The 16,775-nt window shown below is 36.9% G+C and overlaps 1 protein-coding gene across 1 annotated transcript in view; it reads left to right on the forward strand.

The window, feature by feature from the left end:
* The window catches only part of PEX7 (peroxisomal biogenesis factor 7), a 110,436-nt gene extending 93,661 nt beyond the window's left edge, over positions 1-16,775 (forward strand). Inside the window, exon 10 of the mRNA XM_049788026.1 lies at positions 16,196-16,775. Coding sequence (XP_049643983.1) covers positions 16,196-16,264 — 69 coding nt within the window. The 3' untranslated portion in view covers positions 16,265-16,775. The remainder of the gene's footprint in view (positions 1-16,195) is intronic.

Here is a 16,775-nt window from a genome sequence, read left to right on the forward strand (position 1 = left end):
GCACTATTGATAAGGACCAAAAATAAAACAAAAAAGAACTTGTGCTCATTGTAAGCCATGCAGTGAAGTAGCAATGTCTCCAGGGCCACTAGGAAGGGTGGGAACAAAGAGATGAACAGGGTATGTGTTTCCATTTCCACATGTCTTCTCTTATTTCTTGAAGCAGGGCTTTATAGTTTTCTTTGTACAGGTCCTTCACGTCTTTGATCAAGTTGACTCCAAGATATTTGAGTTTGTGTGGCACTAATGTGAATGGGATTGCCTTCTTAACGTCCATCTCTTCCCTATCATTATTGGTTTTTAAAAAGTTGATTGATTTCTGTGTGTGTGTGTGTGTGTGTGTGTGTGTGTTTAACCTACCACCTTGCTATATGAGTCTATTGTTTCTAGAAGCTTTTTGGTAGTCTTTAGGGTCTTCTAAGTAGGGTATCATGTCATCTGTAAACTGTGAGAGCTTGACTTCTTCCTTTCCTATCTGGATTCTTTTGATATTTTTTTCTTGCCTAATCGCTATAACAAGTATTTCCAATACTATGTTGAGGAGGAGTGGTGACAGCTGACAGCCTTGTCTTGTATCTGAATTTAGAAAGAAGGCTTTTAGTTTTTCTCCATTGAGAATAACATTTGCCACTGGCTTGTGGTAGATGGCCTTAACTATATTGAGAAAGGTTCCTTTCATTACCATCTCGCTGAGAATTTTGATCAAGAATGGGTGTTGGATCTTACCAAATTCTTTCTCTGCATCTATTGATAAGATCATCTGATTTTTATTTTTCTTGTTCTTGATGTTTTGTATTATGTTGATAGATTTACGAATGTTAAACCATCCTTGCATTCCTGGGATCAAACCTACTTGATCGTAGTGAATGATCTTCTTGTTGATGCATTGAATCCTATTTACCAGGATTTTGTTGAGGATCTTTGCATCTGTGTTCATCTGGGATATTGACCCGTAATTTTCTTTTTTGGCAGCATCTCTGTCTGGTTTTGGTGTCAAGGTGATGTTGGCTTCATAAAAGCTGTTTGGGACTGTTCCCGTTTTTTCAGTTTCATGGAAGAGCCTGACTAGGATTGGTAATAGTTCCTCTTTAAAGGTTTGAAAGAATTCATTAGTGAATCCATCTGGGCCTGGCCTTTTCTTTTTAAGCAGACATTTGATTACAGTTTCAATTTTCTCAGTAGTGATGGGGGTGTTTAGATATGCTACATCCTCCTTACTTAACTGTGCAAGGTTATAAGAGTCCAAGAATTCATCCATTTCTTCCAGGTTCTGTTTAGTAGCATAGAGTTTCTCAAAGTACTCTCTGATTACCCTTTGTATCTCTGCAATTACTGTTGTGATCTCCCCCTTTTCACTTCTAATACCGGTTTATCAGGTTTCTCTCTCTTTCTTCATGAGTTTTGCCAATGGTCTATCAATTTTGTTTATTTTTTCAAAAAACCAACTTCTGCTTTCGTTGATCTTTCAGTTTGTTTTTGCGTTTCCAATTAATTGATTTCTGTTCTCAGCTTTGTTATTTCCTTCTGTCTCTCTCTTTTTGTTTCTTTTGTTTCATTTTCTAATTTTATGAGTTGCGTCATTAATCTATTCAGGTATGCCCCTCTTCCTGATGTGTGCTTGCAAAGCTATAAATTTTCCTCTCAGGACCACTTTTGCTGTGTCTCGTAGATTCTGATATTTTGTGTCTTCATTATAATTGTTTCCAGGAAAGTTCTTTTTTGCTCTTTGATTTCATCTTGGGCCCACAGGTTGTTCAGTAGCAGGCTGTTTAATATCCAGTTTTTAAAGATTTTCTTGTGTCCATTTGTAGTTCACATTTAATTTCAGAGCCTTGTGGCCTGCAAAATTTCTGTCCTTTGATTTTATGGAGGTATGTTTTATGTGCCAGCATGTGGTCTATCCTGGAGAATGACCCATGTACATTGGAGAAGAATGTGTATCCAGGTTTTTGGGGGTGGAGTGTCCCATATATACTAGTCCTCTTTCTTCCATTACTCTTTTCAGGGCCAGTATGTTTTTGTTGGGTTTCAGTCTGGTTGACCTATCAAGTGTTGACAGGGCCGGTGTTGAGGTCTCCCTCAATTATTGTGTTATTTTTGATGTCTTCTTTCAGATTTGTCAGTAATTGTATTAGATAATTTGCTGGTCTCTCATTGGGTGCACATATGTTTAATAGTCTGATTTCTTCCTGTTGCACATATCCTTGATTAGTACATAGTGTCCATCTTTGTCCCTTACCACTTTTCTGAGTATAAAGTTGGTGTCATCAGATATTAATATGGGCATCCCAGCTTTTTTTAAGGGTGTTGTTTGTTTGGATGATTTCCCTCCAGGCTTTGATTTTGAGTCTATGTTTGTTCTGAATATTCAGGTGTGTTTCTTGCATGCAGCAGAAGTTGGGTTCATCTTTTTGACCCATTTTGCCACTCTGTGCTTTTTAATTGTTTCATTTATTCCATTGACATTGAGTCGAGATGATTGTCATAGGGTTTAATGTCACCTTTGTTGATAAGTTTGCTATGTTTGTTGATCTCTCTTGTCTTAAAAATAGACCTTTCAGTTTTTCCTTTAAGGCTGGTTTTGCATCTGTGAAGTTTCTGAGCTGTTGCTTATCCGTGAAGCTGTATATCCTTCCTTGAATCCTGAATGTGAGTCAGGCTGGGTGCAGATTTCTAGGTGAGGCATGCTTTTCATTAAGTCTTGTCACAATATCCCACCACTGTCTTCTGGCCTTAAGGGTTTCTTGTAACATGTCTATTGTAAGTCTTAAGGATGCTCCTTTGAATGTAATTTTCCTTTTTGATCTTGCTGCTTTCATTATTTAATCTCTATCTGTGGGATTAGTCATTGTAACTAGGATATGTCTTGTGGTGTTTTTCTTGGGGTCTCTTTTAGCTGGTACTCTTCGGGCATGTAGGATTTGATTGCATGTAGTCTTTAGCTCTGGGAGTATCTCTGTGATGATGTCTTTGACTGTTGATTCTTCTTGGGGATCCCCTTCCTGGACCTCCTTGACTCCAATAATTCTTATGTTGTTTTTGTTCACATTCTCTGAGTACTTTTTCCATTGTATAATTGTTTATCTTGCAGGGGTCCTCAAACTTTTTAAACAGGGGGCCAGTTCACTCTTCCTCAGACCATTGGAGGGTCTGACTATAGTAAAAACAAAATTTATGAACGAATTCTTATGCACACTGCATAGATCTTATTTTGCAATGAAGAAACAAAACAGATACAAATTCAATATGTGGCCCGCAGGCCATAGTTTGAGGACCACTGATTAAGGTTCTTTTCCAATCTCTTCTGCTGTATGGAGTTGTTCTGCATTTGATCTTCCAGTTTACTGATTCTGTTCTCAGCTGCTGTTACCCTGCTGGAGAGGCTGTCTACTGAGTTTTTCAGTTGAACTACCATGTTTCTCAGATCTGTTATTTCAGTTAGGAGTTTTCTGATGTCTGTCTTTCTAGTCTGTTCAGATCCATATATACTTTCTTTGAGTTCTACGAACATCCTCCATATTTATATTCTAAACTCCATATCTGAGAGTTCAATCAGAATGTTGGAATTTTTGAGTCATCTAGCTATCATCTTCATTCTCTGTGTATGGTGTTTGCCTGCGCGGTTTCTCCATGGTCATGCTTATAGTGTGATTTTTTTCTGCGTGTTGTGGTGGGGTTCATTGGTTAGAAAGAGTGTGCAGTGGAGCGTCCATGCTCTTCTGCGGCCTCTAGGAGACAGTTTTTTGGGGGGACTCCTCCTAGCCCTCTGAGGTAAGCTTCATGAAATCAGAAAAGAGACACAAGCAAAGCCAACAGGTCCCTTTAGCTTCTCACAGTCATCAAGTGCACAGCAGGGCAGATCCTCCATAGACAAAAGAATCAGTTCTCTGCCTGGCAACCCCCACAGCCAGTCCTTACTCACTTTGTCTTTCTTGGCCCCTTGGCCTGAGCAGCTCCAGGAGACAGTTTTTTTTTTTTGGGGGGGGGGGGTGGGGGTCTTCATAGCCCTCTGAGGAGAGCTTCAGGAAATCAGAAAAGAGACACAAGCAAAGCTAACAGGTCCCTTCAGTTTCTCACAGTCATCAAGGGCACAGCAGGGCAGATCCTCCACAGATGAAGGAATCAGCTCTCTGCTTTCGACCCCCACACCTAGTCATTACTGTCTTGGTCTTTTTTAATTAATTAATTAATTAATTAATTTTTAATAATATTTTATTTAAACACCTTGATTACAAACATGGTTAGGTTTCTGTCATGTAAAGAATACCCCCTATCAGCAGTGTAACATTCCCATCACCAATGTCCCAAATCTCCCTTCTCCCCACCCCACCCCTGCCTATACTCTACACAGGCTTTCTATTTCTCTCATACATTCTCATTGTTAGGATAGTTCTCAATGTAATTATTTCTAACTAAACTCATCACTCTTTGTGGTGAGCTTCATGAAGTGAGCTGGAAGAAGACAGTTTTTGGGAGGTCAAAATCTAAATCTTTTTTTTTTTTTTAGTTCTTGATTTCAGTTTTATTAAAGAAAGTCTTTCCAGGGCACACAAACAAACTGAAGACACTATATCAGAAGTATTCTTTTGGAACAAAACGGCTGATGAAAGAAATTAAATAGTGCCTAGTCATTACACTAGTCATTACAATTCTAAGAATTGAGGGCAACAAGGCTCATCTGGGCATGGTTCTGTCTTTATATCAGCCACTGGACCTTACTAGAAAGCTCATAATTTGTAAACTTACTTTATTCAATTAAAAAATCATTCACTTGGGTAAAATGAGTTTAATAAATAATAATTATCTGAGTCTTCTTCAATAGGTGATGCTTAGCATTCAAAAAGGCCCAACACTGAAAAAAAGTATATCTAGATGAGATGAGGTAAATTAATACAATGATCTTTGTGTCCCATGGCATAAAAACTTATAACTGCGGGATTAGGCGAATAATGAATATTTGACTTTTATGAGGCACTATTTTTAGTGGACAAGCTTAACAGATTTGAGCCCTGGCTTCAACTCAGTTACTCTAGTGGGAATAGGAGGAAAACAATATCTTCAGTCTTAATCTATAAAGTACAATCTATGTGCTAATGTTTTTCACTTATGTTTATAATATAACAAGACGAGTTTCATGCCCATAAGGAGCAGAAGACATATCAATAAATAAGTTTTACTGACTGTTCTCAGACTCTACAAATGACTTCATTGAGCTAGTGATCCTTAAACTGACTCTTCAAAAGGAAGATATTGTCACTAAATCTATCAAAGGGAAGGGGAGGTCGAAGAGGGGCTATACAATGGAGGGAGTTGGTGAGAAAAGCATCAAGGCATGAATTACCTAAGACATGAGTTTAGTGTATGAGCCTGATGCATTTAGTAAAGAAAGACTTTCCCAGATTTTCTACTTTTTAATGTGTGAATTAAAATTTTGACTAAATATTTCTTTAAGTTCTCTCCAGTTTGCTTCTATCAGGAGTTAATATCTTCTCATAATTTGACTATTTCTTAATGTTTTCAGTTTGTGACAGCCAAGTAATTCAACTAATCAAGATTGTGAGTTTCCTGAAGTGACTTCAGTCTTTGAAATCATATGGGAATAGAGTATAATACCTTTGATCAAAATTCTCTTGCTCTTTCATCTTTCATATTATCGCCTAGACTTTTTCTTTTAATCAGTTATTATTTTGTTTGTATAAGTTATATGCATTGGCATGTTCAAAGCCTAGAGACAAGTTTTGAACAGATACTTGCATAATCTATCACAGCATAAAGCATTTGCATCTTCCTGACACATTCCTTTTATTCCTTTCAAGTTTTCCTCTGTCTACACCTTGCTTCTAGTTCAAAATCAAAAACATAATACTGGCCTAATTTATTTTTTAAATATTATTAGTTTTGCTTTCTTGTATATACAGATGTATATACTGAGTCAGTCTCCTGAACATATTCTTTTGTTTCTGGTTTTGTTTGTTTATATGTTTTTGGTTTTTCTTTGGTTTTGGCTCAACTTATTTATAACCTGTGAGATTCTATGTTTAATCTGTTTGTCCTTTTCTGTATGGCATTTTATTTATTTATGTATTTATTTATTTATTTTGGTTTTTGGGTCACACCCGGCAGCACTCAGGGGTTACTCCTGGCTATGAGCTCAGAAATTGCTCCTGGCAGGCTTGGGGGGACCATATGGGATGCCGAGATTTGAACCACTGTACTTCTGCATGCAAGGCAAGCACCTTACCTCCATGCTATCTTTCTTGCCCCTTATGCGGCATTTCAAGGTAAGCATGCTGCAATTTGCTGTCAATTGTTTGTCAAAGGGCATTTTGTTTAAATTACCATTAATTTCTTGTATGTATTGTACATAAACATGTATTTTAATTTTGGCTAAATTTCTGAGTGAATTAACTGTTCTATACATATCGATTTTGACTCTTAAAAACTGATCAGTTTCCCTAAGTGATTTGTACAAGCACTATATGAGAGTTAATTGTTCTTTATTCCCCTCTGCCAACTTAACATTGTTTACTTTAATTTCAGCTATTCTCATGGGTATTACATCTTTGTGGCTTTTATTTGCATTTCTCTGGTGCTTCATGCTGTTTAGCATTTTTCATGTGCTTTTTGGATACTTAGATATTCTTTGTTCTTTGTTAGATATATATTTATGAATTTTTTCCTACTCAGTGACATTTTCTTAGTGTCTTTTGATAAGGCATTGGTGGTGGGAATGTTGTACTGGTAAAGGGGGAATCCTTTTTTTATAACTGAAACCGAACTACAAACATGTTTGTAATCATGATGCGTAAATAAAGATATTAATTTAAAAAAAGAAAAATATCTTTGAATTTAAGTTCAGCCTTTTTGAAAACAATATAGAGGCATTCCAAAAAATATTAATTGAGCTTCCTTATGATCAGCAATACCACTCCTAGGAATATAACCTAAGGGCCCAAAATCATAGTGTAGAAAAGTAGCATTATTTACAATAACCAGAAGCTGTGGAAACAACCCAATTGCCTGAAAACAGATGAATGCATAAAGAAACTATAGTACATCTGTACAGTGGAACACACAACTATTTAGAAAAATGAAGTCATGAAATTTGCTTACACATGGATAGTTATGGAGAGTATTATGCTAAGTGAAATGAGACAGAGGGAGAGGTATAGACATAAAATGATCATACTCATTCATGGGATATTAAAAAAGAGATAGTATAGTATTAATATCTAGAGACAATAGAGATGAGAGCCAGGAGGACCAGTCCTTGGTAGAAAGCTTGCTATAAGGAATAATAAGGACAGAGAAGAGGGCAGTTAATTATACTATACTCCAGGCTAAGAATAAATGCTAAAATGGGACATGAAACTGTGGTCTGCACCTTGTGGCTACAAAGGTGAAAGAGACATTTAATAGTAAAGATACAGAAATACGATCATTTGATCAGTTCATCAGTAAAGTGAGAATGATAGTTGCAAATGATTACTCTGGATAATATTGGAAGCTGAAGAAGGAGTGATATACATGATACACCTTCACTAACTGTTAGATTATACCTTGTTTTACCTAGAACAAAGATCATCCCTGGCTTCTTTGTACCTGTTTGTTTACAACTTAGTTACCCCAAAACAGAGGTTGTTTTTACATGTCTCAAGAAAACCTGAGCAGGACTGGCTCAGCATAGCCTGAGCTATCTCGATATCCTTACTCTGTCTTTACTCCTCTGAGGGTAGTCTCAGTACTAAATAAAAACGACAGTTCTGGCAGGTAGCTCATGCTTGAAGCAGAAGATTGCCAGACTATACATGTTTCACCGTCAGCCTGTTTGGATTATTTTGTGCAGCGACCCTGTTTCAGACCTGTTCACCTAGCTTCAGACTCGCTAGCCAGGGGTTGAAAAATGCAGTATGTGTACAGAGGCAGGGGCTGCACCCAGAAGACTCCACATGCCAGTTCTTCTGTTTCTCTTCAGCTGGTACGTTGGGCTCTGGGCAGGACAGCTAGCCATAGGCCCCTGGGCTGACCACTTAGTCCAGGGGACTGAGATCCCCCCACGCCAGACTGGACCCCATTCAGGAGTTCTGTTCTTACTGGAAGCAATCCTCTACCAGGGAAGACCCTACCACGGCTCTGACATCGACCTGCTCAAAAGAGACTTCCCTTAACACTAAGAAGACTTGACAACAACAACGACCTGCTTACAGAACAGGGTTCTCTGCATTGCCCTTTAATTGTGAGGTGAAATGAGAGGACGCTCTGCACCATCCTGACTGCAATATAGGATATGCAGATTCCAGGATCTTTAATACAGAAACATAATACCAACAACAGAGACTGTGTGAAAAGTAAAAGTGTATTGGCACTACAGACAATGACCTGAATTGGACAGACTAGCTTGCCTGGAGCCTAGAGTTGGTCTTATGCCAAGAAACTTCAGGGGTAGGGTCTCCTTGTATTTAGGCCAAGGCTTTTCCTTTCCATGTCCCTCATATTTTGGTGGGCCTATGCAAACAATAATTGCCACTCTAACACCGTTTTTACTGTGCTCCTTTGACTCTAATCCTTAAGAAAAACAACCCACTTAAACTTTTTAGGTTAACTTAAACTAATATGCATGTGCATGGAAATGTAAAAAAGTACTTTGCCTTCAATGTTTAAGGAGTTACATAAGTTTTATGTCTTTAGATTGCTTTGGTGCTGCTAAGAAATATGTACTACAATGTGGGGACTTGAGGGACAAAGTAATTTTACATGGGTTCTGTTTTATTTTTCTTAATGTTCTTTGGCTGAAAGTTCAAAGTTAAGATATCAGCAATAGGACTACTGAGAATTTTGTTTATGGGTGATTGTCCTTCCACTGTAACTTTATCTTATCCTCTTTCTTTGCATCTTTGTTCTCATAACTAAAAATAAAAAATTAATAAAAAAAGGAAAAAAAGAAAATGCAGTATGTGGGGTATTTTTACAACTAAAATATTGCAAACCATATTGTCTGAAAGAAAAAAATGTTTGTGGCAGGGAGAGAAAATATTTATTCAAAAATTGTCTGTTCTAATGAATATGTGAATAAAATGAAATTGACATATTTTATGTTATCATAAAAATAGTAAAAAGAAATACTCTATGTTAAAAATAGATTTTACCTCTAGCTTTTCATTTGCTTTGTGGCCATATCTGGCTCCATACTAGAATTACCAGCAGTGTTCAGAGAACCATGTAGGATTAGTGATTGAGAAAGAACTTATGGTGTGCAAACAAAGCATATCCACTAGCCCTTTCAGTTATCTTCGAAGACTCTAAATTTTATATTTAAATCTGTGATCCATCTCAGAATAATTTTTGTTTTGAACTTTGAGGTTGAAGTTCATGTTTCACATATATAAACATATATATTATATACACAGCTCTGATACCATTTATTTAAAGGACTATTTCCATATTGAATTGTTTTTGGTACCTTTGTTGGTCTGAATTCCTGAATTCTTCTACTCCTTGTATGACCTTATATCTGTACAGCATTGTCTTTTTTAAGTTTTTTGGTAAGGCTTGAATTTAGATGGTATATTTAAGTAGTACAACTTTATTAAACTTATTTTCTGATTCTTTTGACTATTCTACATTCTATTTTATATATTTTTTAATAATTATCTTTATTTAAACACCAGGATTACAAATATGATTATAGTTGTATGATTACAGTCATGTAAAGAACATCCCCCTTCACCAATGCAACATTCCCACCACCAATTTCCCAGATCTCCCTCCTCCCCACCCCCCCACACCTGTACTTGAGACAGGCTTTCTACTTCCCTCATTCACTCACATTGTTATGATAGTTTTCAGTGTAGTCACCTCTCCAACTACACTCATCACTTTATGTGATGAGATTCATGTCATGAGCTGCTCCTACCAGCCCTCATCTCTCTTGTCTCTGAGATACTGTTAAAAATGTCTTTCATTTTTTTTAAAAATCCATAGATGAGTGAAACCATTCTGCGTCTTTCTCACTCCCTCTGACTTACTTCACTCAGCATAATAGATTCCATGTACATCCATGTATAGGAAAATTTCATGCCTTCATCTCTCCTGATGGCTGCATAGTATTCCATTGTGTATATGTACCACAGTTTCTTTAGCCACTCATCTGTTGAAGGGCATCTTGGTTGTTTCCAGAGTCTGGCTATTGTAAATAGTGCTGCAATGAATATAGGTGTAAGAAAGGGATTTTTGTATTGTATTTTTGTGTTCCTTGGATATATTCCTAGGAGTGGTATAGCTGGATCATATGGAAGCTCAATTTCCAGTTTCTGAAGTAATCTCCATATCGCTTTCCATAAGGTTGTACTAGACGGCATTCCCACCAGCAGTGAAAAAGAGTTCCTTTCTCTCCACATCCCCACCAGCACTACTTGTTTTCCTTTTTTGTGATGTGTGTCAATCTCAGTGCCGTGAGGTGGTACCTCATAGTAGTTTTGATTTGCATCAAAAAAGATGTTGAACATCTTTTCATGTGCCTTTTGGCCATTTGCCTTTCTTCTTTATCAAAGTGTCTGTTCATTTCTTCTCCCCATTTTTTGATGGGGTTAGTTGTTTTTTTCTTGTATAGTTCTGTCAGTACCTTGTAAATTTTGGATATTAGTCCTTTATTTGGTGAGTATTGGGTGAATAATTTCTCCCACTCCTTTGTATTCTGGACACTATCTCCTTTGAGATGTAGACGCTTCTCAGCTTAATATAGTCCCATCTGTTTATCTCTGCTTCCACTTGTTTGGAGAGTGCTGTCTCCTTAAAGATGCCTTTAGTCTCAATGTCCTGGAGTGTTTCACCTACATGTTGTTCTATATGCCTTATAGTTTCAGTTCTGATATCAAGGTCTTTAATTCATTTGGATTTTACCTTTGTACATGGTGTTAGCTAGGGGTCTGAGTTCGCTTTTTTGCAAGTGGCTAATCAGTTGTGCCAACACCACTTGTTGAATAGGCTTTCCTTGCTCCATTTAGGATTTCTTGCTCCTTTATCAAAAACTAGGTGGTTATATGTCTGAGGAACCTTCTCTGAGTACTCAAGCCTATTCCACTGATCTGAGGGTCTGTCTTTATTCCAATACCATGCTGTTTTTATAACTATTGCTTTGTAATACAGCTTAAAATTGGGGAAAGTAATGCCTCCCATATTCCTTTTCCCATGGAGTGCTTTAGCTATTCGAGGTTGTTTATTGTTCCAAATGAATTTCAGAAATGTTTGATCCACTTCTTTGAAGAATGTTATGGATATCTTTAGAGGAATCGCATTAAATCTATACAATGCTTTTGGAAGTATTGCCATTTTATTGATGTTGATCCTGCCAATCCATGAGCAGGGTATGTGTTTCCATTTCCGAGTGTACTCTCATTATTTCTTGGAGCAGTGTTTTATAGTTTTCTTTGTATAGATCCTTCACATCTTTAGTCAGGTTGACTCCAAGATATTTGAGTTTGTGTGGCACTAATGTGAATGGGATTTTTCCCTTAATGTCCATTTCTTCCCTATCATTATTAGTGTATAAAAAGGCCATTGATTTTTGTGTGTTAATTTTGTACCTGCCACTTTGCTATATGAATCTATTATTTCTAGAAGCTTTTTGGTAGAGTCTTTAGGGTTTTCTAAGTAGAGTATCATGACATCTGCAAACAGTGAGAGCTTGACTTCTTCCTTTCCTATCTGGATTCCCTTGATATCTTTTTCTTGCCTAATAGCTATAGCAAGTACTACGTTGAATAACAGTGTAAAAGAGGACAGCCTTGTCTTGTACCAGAATTTAGAGGGAAGGCTTTTAGTTTTTCTCCATTGAGGATATTTGCCACTGGCTTGTGGTAGATGGCTTTAACTATATTGAGAAAGGTTCCTTTTATTCCTATCTTGCTGAGAGTTTTCATCAAGTATGGTGTTGAACCTTATCAAATGCTTTTTCTGCGTCTATTGATATGATCATGTGATTTTTATTTTTCTTGTTTATGTTGTGTATTATGTTGATAGATTTACAGATGTTAAACCATCCTTGCATTCCTGGGATGAAACCTACTTAATCAAAGTGAATGATCTTCTTGATGAGGCACTGAATCTTGTTCACCAGGATTTTGTTGAGGATCTGTGCATCTGTGTTCATCAGGGATATTGGTCTGTAATTTTCTTTTTTGGCAGCATCCCTATCTGGTTTTGGTATTAAGGTGATGTTGGCTTTATAAAAGCTATTTGGAAGTGTTTCTGTTTTTTCGATTTCATAAAAGAGCCTGGCCAGGATTGGTAGTAGTTCCTCTTGAAAGGTTTGAAAGAATTCTTTCGTGAATCCATCAGGGGCTGGGCTTTTGTTTTTGGGCAAATTTTTTATTACAGTTTTAATTTCCTCAATAGTGATGGGGGTGTTTAGATATGCTACATCTTCTTTATTCAACCATGAAGGTTATACGAGTTCCAAAATTTATCCATTTCATCCAGGTTCTCATATTTAGTGGCGTAGAGTTTCTCAAAGTATTCTCTGAATACCCTTTGAATCTCTGCATTATCTGTAGTGATCTCCTCCTTTTCATTTCTAAATCGCGTTATCAAGTTTCTCTCTCTCTTTTGCTTTGTGAGTTTTGCCAATGGTCTATCAATCTTGTTTATTTTTTCAGAGAACCAACTTCAGCTTTCGTTGATCTTTCGGATTGTTTTTTGGGTTTCCATTTCATTGATTTCTGCTCTCAGCTTTGTTATTTCCTTCTGTCTCCCAATTTTAATTTCTTTTGTTGATCATTTTCTAATTCTATAAGCTGCGTCATTAAGCTATTCATGTATACTCCTTCCTTCCTGATATGTGCTTGCAAAGCTATAAATTTTCCTCTCAGTACTGCTTTTGCTGTTTCCCATAGGTTCTGATAGTTTGTGTTTTCATTGTCGTTTGTTTCCAGGAAATTTTTGATTCCTTCTTTGATTTCATCTCGGACCACTGGTTGTTCAGTAGTAGACTGTTTAATTTCCAGGTGTTAAATTTTTTCTTCTGTGTCCCTTTGTAGTTCACATCTAACTTCAGAGCCTTGTGGTCAGCAAAGGTAGCCTGCATGTGGTTTATCCTGGAGAATAACCCGTGTACGTTGGAAAAGAATGTATATCCAGGTTTCTGAGGATAAAGTGTCCTATATATATCTACTAGGCCTCTTTCTTCCATTTCTCTTTTCAGGTTTAGTATATTTTTGTTGGGTTTCCATTTGGTTGACCTATCAAGTGTTGACAAGCCTGTGTTGAGGTCTGCCACAATTATTGTGTTATTATTGATATCCTTTTTCAGATTTGTCAACAATTGTATTAAATACTTTGCTGGTCCCTCATTGGGTACATATACGTTTAGGAGAGTGATTTCTTCCTGCTGTACATATTCCTTGATTAGTACATAATATCCATCTTTGTTCCTTACAACTTTTCTGAGTATAAAGTTTGTGTCATCTTATATTAGTATGGCCACTTCCGCTTTTTTAAGGGTGTTGTTTGCTTGAATGATTTTCCTCCAGCCTTTGATTTTGAGTCTATGTTTATTCTGACTATTCAGGTGTGTTTCTTGTAGGCAGCAGAATTTTAGCTTCAGTTTTTTTTTTTTAAATCCATTTTGCCACTCTATGCCTCTTAACGGGTGCATTTAGTCTATTGACATCGAGAGAAATAATTTTCATGGGATTTATTGCCATCTTTGTGTAGAAGTTTGGTGTGTTTTTTGTTCTGTCTTGTCTTTAGAATAGATCTCTCAGTTTTTCTTTTAAGGCTGGTTTTGAGTCTGTAAAGTTTTTGAGCTGTTGTTTATCTGTGAAGCCATATATACTTCCTTCAAATCTAAAAGTGAGTTTTGCTGGGTGCCGTATTCTTGGCGAAGCATTTATTTTATTGAGTTTTGTCAATATATCTCACCACTGCTTTCTGGCCTTGAGTGTTTCTGGTGACAGGTCTGCTGTAAATTTCAAGGATGCTCCCTGGAATGTAATTTCCCTTTTTGATCTTACTGCTTGCAGTATTCCATCTCTATCTGTGGGATTCATCATTGTGACTAGTATGTGTCTTGGGGTGTTTCTCCTGGGGTCTTTTTTAGCTGGTACTCTTCGGGCATGCAGGATTTGGTCACATGTTTTCTTTAGCTCTGGTAGTTTCTCTGTGATGATGTTCTTGACTGTTGATTCTTCCTGGAGATTTTATTCTTGGGTCTTTGGGACTCCAATGATTCTAAAGTTGTTTCTGTTGAGCTTATCAAAGACTTCTATTTTCATCTGCTCATATTCTTTGAGTAATTTTTCCATTGTCTGATCATTTGATTTAAGGCTTTTTTCCAATCTCTTCTGCTGTGTAAAGTTGTTATGCATTGCATCTTCCAGTGCACTAATTCTATCCTCAGCTGCTTTTAACCTGTTGGAAAGCTCATCTATTATGTTCTTCAATTCATCTACTGAGTTTTTCAGACCTGTTATTTGACCTGATATTTCAGTTTGGAGTTTTTTGATATATATCTTCATATTCTCTTGATTTTTATTAGTGTTATGATCTATACTTTCTTTGAGTTCTTTGAGCATCCTCCATATTTCTTCTCTAAACTCCATTTCTGAAAGACTGCTTAGGTGGTTGGCCATTGTTGGGTCATCAGAGTTTCCATCTTCATTCTCTATGGCTGAAGTTGGTCTGCATAGTTTTCCCATTGTTACGCTTATGCTGTAGGTTTTTCTACGTGTTGTGGTAGTATTCATTGGCTAGGTGGAGTGCGAAGCCAAGTGAAGTGGCCGTGCTCCTCTGCTTTGACCCTTTATAGGTGGGCTAAAGGGGGCCAGCAGAGTCAGCTTTATCCGCAACTCCAGCCCGGAAACACTCACCTCAGCTGAGGCAAGCCATCAGGGGATGAATGCCAGAGAAGATCAAAGTTCCCAGGGTGAAGCAAGCTGGGGAAGTCCTAAATTGTGTGCTGAGATTAAGGGGCCCAGCAGAGTCTGTCTTATCCACAACTTCAGCCTGGAAAGACACACCTCAGCCGAGGCATGCCCTCAGGGGATTAATGCTGGAGAAGATCAAAGTTCCCAGGTTGAAGCAAGTTGGGGGAGGCCCCAAAATGTCTGCTGAGCCTAAGGGGCCTAGCAGTCAGCTTTATCTGCAACTCCAGCCCGCCCGGAAACACTCACCTCAGCTGAGGCAAGCCGCCAGGGGATGAATGCCAGAGAAGATCAAAGTTCCCAGAAGCAAGCCGGGGGAAGCCCCAAAATGTCTGCCCTGTTTTATATATTTTAAGTCACATTACCCACTGTTAATTAAAATTCTGCTGAGATTATGAATTATTCACAAATTATTTTGCATGAACTTATAAATGGTATTGAACTCATAAACATGGTATGCCTCACCATTTACTAAGGCCTTCTATAATTTCTTTGAGCAATATTTTTAGCATGAACTTTTCATTGTCTTAATCTTAGTTATTATTTTGTTATTTGGTGCTATTGTAATTTTTTTAATTTTTAAGTTTTCCTTCCTAGTTTTGAGAATCCCATTTGATCTTTTATGCATCAGTATTATACCCTGAGTCATCACTATACTCACCAAGATTTTACCACACAGTTTGAGTCCATGGACATTTTAGTCCTAACCTCCACTTCTAAAGAGAGCTTTTATAGGGTAGAGAGTTAGTACAGTGGGAAGGGCTTGAAGGCATTCAACTTCTGAAAAAGCCAGAAGGAAACCCAGAACACTGTATTACCCCAAAGCAAATAAAACAAGAAAGAGCACCACTGAAAACCATCAGATTGTGGAACTTTTTTGACTAGTGCTCTAGAGTTGGATTCAAAACTGCTTCCTATGAGAGACTCTGGAAAATGCTTTTCTGTCTTGGTCTTAGAGAACAAGAACTCTTATCTTTTTACTTAATATGGTGCCTTGGCTCACATTTTAGGATTGCTTGAGAATTAAGTACCCCTGAAATGGAGTAGGTCTGAAGTATGTGGTTTTAGAAACTATATCTAAAGTATATTGTCAAAAGGGGAAATTGAATTTTATCAGAAATATATCCCCGTTTTTATTTAAAAGTACCTTAAATAGTGAGTAATATGTTAACTAATGAATTTATCTACTAACAATGTCAACAAGATAACAAGTACATATGCCGGTTTTAATGCCTATTTTGAGGGTCTGTGTTCATGTTTCTTCTTTTCTTTTCTAGGTGGCTGACTGTGCTTGGGATGAAACAATAAAGATATATGATCCTGTTAGTCTTGCTATGCCTGCTTAAGATAACTTTCACTTCCAGTGGTCATAAATAATATATTGGTTGAAGAACTACTTTATAGGAAATAAATCAATAACATAGACATGCTTTTCTATGCTATATAAGTTACAGATTTTTAGATTTTACTCTGCAATAAAGACTGCTTACTTTTAAGCATGGTACATAAGCCATACTTCTTAAGAATCTAAGAAATTATTGATTGTATATTATATCTTGTAGCTATTAAATGTAATCTCTGAATTGTTAAATAGATGAAACTATAAAAGACCCAAAGTTTATATAGTGATATATTTAATTTTTAAATTAATCATTTTTTCATGTAAAAGTCATTGCTATTGAGAAAATAAACTGTATCTGTTGATCTTTTATGGCTTCCCTAGCCAGATTGCTTTTTCTAATGTATATACATGTGAATACAATGCTATATACATACTGTATATGTGCACGCATATATACACAAATACATACTGGATATGTCAGATTCTGAAGTGAGGTTCTAATAAAAATTTAATTT

This window comes from Suncus etruscus, chromosome 15 (assembly GCF_024139225.1).
Source record: "Suncus etruscus isolate mSunEtr1 chromosome 15, mSunEtr1.pri.cur, whole genome shotgun sequence".
NCBI lineage: Eukaryota > Metazoa > Chordata > Mammalia > Eulipotyphla > Soricidae > Suncus > Suncus etruscus.